This window comes from Gavialis gangeticus, unplaced genomic scaffold, assembly GCF_001723915.1.
Source record: "Gavialis gangeticus isolate Ggan-Ray unplaced genomic scaffold, GavGan_comp1, whole genome shotgun sequence".
Lineage (NCBI taxonomy): Eukaryota > Metazoa > Chordata > Crocodylia > Gavialidae > Gavialis > Gavialis gangeticus.
The window spans coordinates 3,912,557-3,921,672 of NW_017729007.1; the positions used below are offsets into that span (position 1 = coordinate 3,912,557).

At 40.9% G+C, this 9,116-nt stretch overlaps 1 protein-coding gene across 1 annotated transcript in view; it reads left to right on the top strand.

The window, feature by feature from the left end:
* The window catches only part of CPED1 (cadherin like and PC-esterase domain containing 1), a 273,667-nt gene that overhangs the window by 102,899 nt on the left and 161,652 nt on the right, over positions 1–9,116 (top strand). The window contains exons 11-15 of the mRNA XM_019509244.1: positions 2,196–2,365; positions 4,082–4,141; positions 5,281–5,348; positions 5,684–5,728; positions 8,789–8,858. Coding sequence (XP_019364789.1) covers positions 2,196–2,365; positions 4,082–4,141; positions 5,281–5,348; positions 5,684–5,728; positions 8,789–8,858 — 413 coding nt within the window. The remainder of the gene's footprint in view (positions 1–2,195; positions 2,366–4,081; positions 4,142–5,280; positions 5,349–5,683; positions 5,729–8,788; positions 8,859–9,116) is intronic.

The window sequence follows — 9,116 nt, forward strand, 5'->3', positions numbered from 1 at the left end:
ATTTGTCAATGCCGCAGTCCCTCAGCTTGCCCACCAGAATTGGGTGGGACACTGTGTCGAAGGCCTTCTGGAAGTCTAAGAAGATGACATCGACTTCCTCCTTCCCATCTAAGCTCTTTGTTACCTGGTCATAGAAAGAGACCAGATTAGTCAGGCAGGATTGGCCTTGCACAAACCCATGCTGGTTACCACTCAACATCACTTCCCCTGCAGGGCTCTCACAAATGTGGCCCTTGATAATTTTTTCAAAGACCTTCCCCAGAAGAATTGAGACTTTCAGGGTGAGATGAAGAGAGAGTGCAGTGGGAGCAGAAATAGAGTAGATGAAGAGACTGGAGTGAGTACAAACCAGACTTGTCAGTGTCAGGAGAAATAAGTTCTGAGGAGAAGAGGAGTGGAGATGATGAAAGATTTTGTCCAAGGAAAAGACTGACTGGTCAATGAGATCCTGTGCAGAGTGAAGAGAATGTAGGAGTGGTGAGAGCTTTAGGAAAGAATCAGTGGATATGAAAAAATGCTGGCATTTATAGGCATGGGATTCAATGAGGGGTGAAGAAAAGTGACTTCACAAGGAAGAAGCAGAAAAAAATTATCAAAGCCCATATCAGGGCTACAAGAAGTCTACATGGTCTCTGAATCTCCTCCAGGGCTGCTAAGTACAAGATTTGGGGATTGGCAGACAAATGATAAACTGGGGCGAAGTAGGGAGGGAAGGAAAGAAGAGTTAAATGGGAGTAGGGATAGATGATATAGATTGGCTTAACAACTGAATATATGGGCTTGGGGGAGGAAGACATGCAAGGGAAGCTGGGACTTAAACTCAGATTGCCCATGTGGTAGGCAGAAATGTTGCCACACAGCCACCAGTGGTGGCACTGTACCAGCCTGCTAGGGGTCTTGACCTTGCCAGAGCCCCAGCCTCATGTCGAGCTTCCTGGCCTCTGATTGGAGGAGCTGGAAGCAGAGCTGCGAACCTCTCAGGTCACTGCTCAGATCCTTGCTGGAGCGGCGAAGCCTCTCCTGCTCTGTCATAGGGGATCTCTCATAGGGGATCCTGGAGCCCAGTGGGGAGCCTCTCCTGCTGGCTGCATGCCGCGTTGCTGAGAGTCCCACTGCCGCCTGCAAGTCCTGCTCTTTCAGGCTCTTCCGGGGCACTGCTCCTGCCCCACTGACTCAGCTCTTGCCAGCTCTGTGAAGCTCCTTCCTTCTTGTCCCTCGCTGGTCTCTCTTGAGTCAGCCCATGCTGCCCCTTTTACCCCCCACCAGGTGACCCAGGGGGCCAATCAGGGGACACAGGGGTTGAGTCTCTGGGGCCTGATTGGTGAGGAAAGGGAATCCCAAGTCCTCCAATCATCTTTTGCTCTTTCAAAACCCCTGGGCTAAGTCACTGCCAGCTAGCCTGTCACACCAGTAAGGGATTTCAGTTTAAGAAAAGGCATGGGACAGATGGAGGTGATTGTTGGTAAAGGAAGTGAGTTCATGGCTAGATATAGGGGTATTGGTATCTTCTAGTTGGTCCAATAAAAGATATCAGATTTACCCATAGACAGTATGATAAAGCAGGGAGAGGGAAATTGAAAAGCTCAGGATCATCAACAGATGAGCCACTGCAGGCATGTGCCTGCATTACCTGTATCAAAAGTGAATGTCTATCCACTTGCAAAGCAGTTAGGCTAACCTGCAAAGATTGAATCAATTCAGGTTCAGGCTTTTTGAATGTCTGTCGCCAGTCCAGAAGTTCAGGGCACATAAACTGCTTTCAAAATTGTCAAAACCAGTTTAAAATAAACTTGGATGGATGTAGTATCAGACTTAACTGATTTATATTAAATCAGTTTTTTGAACTTCTGTCCCAGATCCCCTCTAGATTCAAGTTAATTTTCAGTCCACCAGCATCCCACAATGTTTTGCATCTTGCAGGGTGGGCAGGTTAGGCTTGGTCCAAGCTGTCTGCTCCAGCCAAAAGGGAGGTGTGCTCTAGCACCCACCAGCTTCTGGCCTGGGCCACTGCAGGCTGTATTTCCGGAATCAAAAGTGAACTTCTGTTCACTTGCTTATTGGTTCAGTCTACAGAGTTTAGACTAACCTGCAAAGATTGAATCAATTTAGCCTTGGGCTTTTTGACTGTCTGTACTTAGCCATAAGTAGTAATTTACTTTATTCATTTAGTTCCTATTCAACATCTCTCTTCTCAGCTTTTCCCATCTTCTGTGCCTAAGATTCAAAATTTGCTGCATGACCTTTACCACATGGTGGACCCAATGAGAAGACTTGGTTCAGTCCTGACAGCACATTGGCTTCTTTCCAGTTTACTTGAACAGTTCCAGTTCAGGAATAAAGAGGCACACACAAATTTGGTTGGATGGTAAGTCAGTTTTTTGGTAATATTTCTACATAGTGTGTAGCTCCAGTAACTTCAGTGGTACTTTTTACTTCAGTGAATGTGTGGTTATTTGCAACATGAGATGCTGGGCATTGTGACTAATTATGAAAGCCATTCCGTTGTTAAGGCTGGAACTGTGTTTCCACATAAAGTGCATTTTTGGCCTCTTTACTTTTCCCTCTAATGCCAAGTAGTATTGGTGTAGAAAGTAACATGGAACTGTGAGGGATTTCTTTTAGAAAATTTCAACAGAATTATGCAAGGTTTTTTTGACTCCCATAAGAACTAGGTACAGTATTTACCAGAGTTCATAGAGATTACCTTGGGATAGACGGAAATTTCTGTTCCAGTTCTGCCTCTGGTGCTGACTCAAGGGGTGACTTTCAGCAAGTTAATTTCAGTTGGCCTATTTTTTAATTTGTTAGTGACTTGGAACTGCACAGGTTATCTAATATTTATGTAGCAGTTTGAAAATGTAAAGTTCTGAGTAATTGCTATAAGTAATAAGTTTTATTATTCTTGTTACCCATATATAAAAAACAAGTAAAAAATGCTGCATCTGAAATTAATAGCGTCTTCACCCCCCACTCCCCCCATAATCTGCCTTCCAAAAACAAAGAACATGTCTTAACTGGGGGAGTATGGTATGTGAGAATATATGGGATATGATCTCTGCCAGTTTGCCAAAATATTTTAGCTTTGTCTATCAAAGCTTACCAGTCATCATCAGGTTTTTTTTAAATTTAGGCTGCACCGCTTATCGACTTTGATAAAGTGACATAACTTTTTTTTCCTACAAGTTGGACATTTGTGTATGGTCATGTGCTGTCACCTTCTATTTACGGGGGTGGCCAACTTGCAGCTTGTGCATCACAAGTGGCATGGGCAGTCTCTGTGTGTTACATGTGGCACACTGGGGAGGGGACACGCAGCACAGGGGCAGATTGAGCAGGGAACATAGGGCAGGAAGTAGAAAGCAAAACAGCAGATCAGTCAGGGAGCAGAATGCAGAACAGCTAACTAGGCAGGGAAAAGGGATCAAAGGAAAGGTGTGGGGCTGATCGGTAGTATGCTCGCCAAAAGGGTCAATCCCCCTGTTCTATTACATGGCATAGGTCAGCCTGCCTATTCACAAATTACCTGTAGAAGCTGCACTAAAAGAGAAGTTCTGCTGATTCACTGAATAGATGCTTCTGTTTTGGAAATGGTTAATCTTGATCTTTTTACCTCATTGTTCCAAGTATGTAACCATCTGCCATTGGTGTTATCTGTATGGGTATAGTTAGGAGTGCTGGAAAGGTGGAAAGAGGTAAGTCAAGCTTCATCCCATACCTTATTTAAGCATTTTTTTAAACTTTGATTAAGCTTGAAGTTCAGAGCCTTGATGAGTATCTCATCAGGACTGTTCTAGTTTTTACAGAATTGGGGCCAGGTTTTCAGTGAATCTCCTTCATTGTTTCTTTGTATCTGTATGTGTAAAATCCATTTCCATTTTGTTCCAGTTGTATGGTCAACTACTCATTTTATATTACAAGATGACAGGTAAGGAGAATCACTGAAAAATGTCCTGTTTATACCAACTTTATGTAGTATTGCAGCTTACTGCTCATGGATCCAAAGAATAGAGCCTTAGCCTGAACCCTGTACAGTTTTAACTATTCTGGTGAAGTTAGTGAGCTTTCTGAATTTCTTCTACAGGAGAAGCAAGAAGAGTTCCAGAAACTCATCCAGAATGATTATGAAATGGTCTAAGCTTAGGTGAGAAGGAACATTTCATGGATATTACTACATTTGTAATCATCATTTAAAGGAGATTGTGAATATGAACAGTTATAAGGCAGCATCTAGGTAGCACAGGATCAAAGTTCACACCTACTGATCCTGATTTGCCAGCAACGAAAGTGTTAGTAGCCTCGTTTCCTGTCTCAGAATTCTATATGGTTTAATATTATGCGGTGAAAAATTTCAGCAATTTCTTTTAATAATCCTTTATGCAATTTACATTAAAATATTAGTTAGGATATTTAGCCATGAACTTTTTACGATGTCCCCCACCCTTTACAGTGGTTTTGTGTCTTTTTAGATCTTAAGCTGATATGATACGGGTTTCTGTGACAATGAATTTCCTTAGGGAGATCTCACAGGGAATCATTTTTGGGAAAAAGATACAAACTCTTTCCTTGTCATTTCTTGCTATCAGTCATATAGTGTGCAAATAGAACAAAGCCTATTGCCAGCTTCCAATCAGGTCCAAAAATGGGTTTGACTAATTTTAACAAGAAATGTGCTGATTTAACATATCTGGAGCTGCTGACATATTTATGAGTGGTTGCAGATAGCTAGTCCTCATTTGTTAAAGACCAGATTTTCATGTTTCATAACAGTTAAACATATCATTTAGTTTTGGATTAGCCAATATGTACAAATGCATGGGATAATATCACTTGTGTTTACTTTGTTCCTTTGTATAAACCCATACTGACCTCAATCTAGGAGTGTGCCATTCCACAAGTCTTCATTTGTTTGGGGGAGGAGGGGGAGTGTACAAATTGTAATCCGATCTGCATATTTGTAAAAAAAGTGACACACAAACAGTTAAAGGGATTTTGCTTTCATTCTTGAATTCAATTTTCCCTTATTTTCTTCTACTATTTAGCTGCTCTTTTGTGATATACTTTGTCTTTTCCTCTTTTTCTTGCTGTGGACTACTGTTTGTTTGTTAGGAACTTTGATTGTTCTGTGAAGTTAATTTCAGATGAGATTGTTAGTACTGGGAACTTATATCCAAAAGTAATATCATTATGCTAAGACTGGATAGATAGGGATTTGTAAAAAATTTTTTTTGGGGTTCTGTTCTTTTCATTGAGCAAGAAACATCTTTTCTGTTCCATTTGTAGGAATTCTTCCCTGGAAAATGAGAGCATTAAACAGAGAGCTCTTTTCAACCAAACAAGGGGTAGTAAAGGTAGGAAATCAGAACCTATATTTCTTCTGTACAACTCTGATAATATGTCTGATGTTTCTTGCATCCCTGCTTTCCAACTAGAAAGAATTGACTCATTTCCTTAATATAAAAAGCCACCAGGTGTTACTGGGAAAAACTCTAGTGAGTTGGTTTTGTGGTTTTATTTCTGCAACGAAGACAGGTAACATGTACCCCAAACTGAAATGAATAAGCTTGACTTAATATTTTTTAAATTAAATCTCAATGTCGGTTTTCTTTTATTGTGGATTGTGAATAGTAGTTGCATGTAGTCTGTACAGCAGAACATTGTTCATTTGTTTTTGTTTGTCCTTTAGTGTTGCACTTTTTCAGTGAGACTAAAGAAAGACGCTGCAGTCATGGTAAGCCAAGATCTTTGTATTAGCAGAATGTGGGATTTGAAAGATGCATTTCAACAATTTCCCTTCAGTGTCTGTATATGGCAGTGGTGCTCAGCTTTTTGACCCTAGAGGCCAGGTGAGTGGGGTGGTCCCAGTTCACTGGCCAGATCGAGCCCAGTGCACCAGGATCAGGCCCTAAGGCCTAGCACCCCTTCCCCCTGGGATTGGTCACTAGTGCCTGGCACCGCCCCTGCCTGGCCCTCTGCACTAGGATCAGGTGTCTGATTCATTGCACAGGGACCGGGGCTCCCTCAGTCTGGAAACTGGCAGTGGGGGAGCAGTGCCACTGCTGTCCCTTCACCCAATTTCTGCCCTGTGGAGGCTCACAGGCTAAATGACGGGGCCAGGAGCCGGATCTGGCTCTGGTATACAGTTCTTTAGGGACTGGGGTGCCTTTTGGCCCTTAGAAACTAAACCAAGGATTTTTTTTTAAAACAGAACTGTTTCTGAATCAGTCAATAAATAGGGCAAGGTATGTAAAATAAGCCTCAAGCGCAAAATGAGAAATTATTGTGCTTTTTGGAATGGTGATATTCTAATGATCCAAAAGCCTTGGTTGCTTTTTATGCTATGGTTATACCATTTGTTTTTTACATAGAACTTTTTCAAGGACAATTGCAGTTTCTCTATTCACTTAGAATTGTTTTTTATAAAGAGGCCTTGTAAATTTAGTTGTATGGATTACGTATATCTGCCTACAATAGAGATATGAGTATCACCATTTATGTTTGAAAAGGCATAGTTTGAAATGGCTTAGCTCAGCATTGTATGTAATCAAAATGGATGATCCTATGATTTTAGTAATTTGGGTTCCCTAGTATCCTAAAGAGTATTAGTTCGGTACTTTACCCTTCCTGATCAAATATTTTCTGTACAACGTAATATTTATGGTCTTCCTGTGATGTGGAATGAGATGTTTAAATATCAAATCAGACTTAAACCCAACTGTTGCCTTTCAACATTAAATTTCACTTGTTTAACATCTCTTGCCATCACTAGCCAGGAAGTTGCCTAGTCAACTGCATTAATACATAATTTTACAAATATACTTTCTTATTTTTATAGCCAATTGAAATTATGTAAGAGCTACATGTGGTTGCATGGTGGTTGGTTCATTATGGGGTACAATGAGTTCTGTGAGCCAAAGCAAATATAAGAAATAAAACTTTGTTTTACGAGTGGATGTCATAGACCTGCTCAGGAGATGAAGAGCTTGTCTAAATTAGCTCCTTGGATTCTGTATGCTGTGATATTACAGCTGCTGGGGCTTTTCCTCTGTCTCCTTAACTGTGCTATATTATATATAGAAATCACTCTAACAGGGCATGGCGGAACACCTTTGGGCAGGTTGAGAGTGGCCCAGTGAGGAGCAGTATGAAAGAATATGAAAGAGGCCTTGTCAGAGGGGGTGGAGTGAAAGAGGCCGTGTGAGAGGGGGTGGTATGAAAGAGACCTTGTGAAGGGTAGAGTGTTTGAGCCCAGTGTTAGAGGCACTACAAGGGGCAGAGTTTGGCCTGGCTCTGGGCCGGTGCTATAACCAACTTACAATGCCATCTGTGAGGCATGGGACAAGGTATTGGAGAGGTTGGAGCTGTGTATAATGCCCTAAGCATCAGAGCATTTAATGGACAGCCTCTGTATTCAACACCAGTTATTTATACAACAAGTTGTGGCAGGCGAGACAGGGCAGACTGCCCTAGACAGGTGGGTGGGCCGACGTTGGGACTTGGCCCTGAGCTGTCCCCTGTTACACAGGGTAAGACAAATTGCTATTTAGTGGTGAGGAATCTTCAACCCAATGGGTCTCATCTCCTCTCTCTTACTAAACTCAAAGATCAGTCAGGAAGATGTTAATTCCAAACCATGAACATTCCTACTTTAGGTGATTGACCCCATGGTTTTGTTCCCATTATAAGATTTTTCTTCTAATGTTTTCCCCAAGCTACTTTTTCTTAAGGCTATTCATGGTTTCTCAGGGAAGCAGAGTGTATCAGAAACAATGTGTGCTCTACCAAAGGCATATAACATCTTGGAGAATGGTCTGTACTTAAGAATAATATCCTTTGACCACTTATATTACCTCAACTCTCTGTGCTGGATGCTTTGAATAAAAATATAACCTAAATTCTGCTCTTGGTTAAACCTCTGTAACGTGGGAGAAACTGCATTTCAGTCTGTACCACAGTAAACATAGACTACGTGCGTCATTTAAGCCCCACTTTGGCCATGTATTCAGCCTCCAGATTAGTTCAGATATTTTGGTGATAGAATTCACTGGCTGGAATGTTTGTAGAAGTCACTGATGTTTAAAAAATATTGGAGAATATTGGAAGGCAAAATTAATTTGTAAGTATATCATTCTAGCAGGTCAGCTCGAAATAATTTCACCAGCTTTGTCACAAATTTGCTCCAGGCAAATAATTATTCTCAGAAAGCAGCTGGTAGATAAAGCAAAATAATGAGTACAGTTTTGAAAATTATGATCTATTTGTAGATAATTCACAAACAGGAGTGAAGGCAGAATTTGCTGAATGAGGATTCTTAAAAAAAAATCATCCTGCTGTATTACAAATGACCCCAGAGTCTAAATCACCATGTGATCAGTTCTTATGTACGAGTGTTTCCAACAGACTGACTTTTCCTGGCAACTACACGTTTATATAAAGTCTGCACACAGATTGGTACAAACTAAGCAGGTTATGAATTTTTGTTATAATGCCCATGTAAGTTTCGATTAACCCACTGGAGACAGGGTTTCATGATCCTAATCCCTAACTTTCCAAAGTCTTATTCAGATATTTAATGTTATGAATCCTACTGAGGTAATTAGCCAGTGATTGATTAAAACCTTGTAATGGTCTGAAAATGTATCTCAAATGGCAGAACAAAATCATTTAACATGTTGTAGTTCAAGTGAAAGACTGCTTTTATGAATTGTATTGCTTAATAACTTTGCAACCATTACATGTTTTAAAATGTTCATATATTTCAGTTTTCTTTCTTGATGCCTTCTTGGTACAGATAAAGATACACTGTCTCATATCAGGCAGATCTTCACCAGTCCACTTGTGGACCTGAATCCTAAATTTAACCCAAGGATCAGAGAATACTACTTTGAAGTCCCATTTGACATGGTGACAGTGAAGATTGGAGCAGAACCTTCTAACTGTCAGTGCCAAGTGCACCTCGATGAGAAGAAAGGACCAAGGTAGCATTTTATAAAAATCTAAGCACTCAAACCACAAATTTGGAGCGAATGGACAGTTCCTGCACTGCAGACTTGCCTTTCAAATGAAGCCTGCTGTTTTTGTTTTGTTCTGGGTTTTTTTTCGTTTTTGTTTTTTTTTTT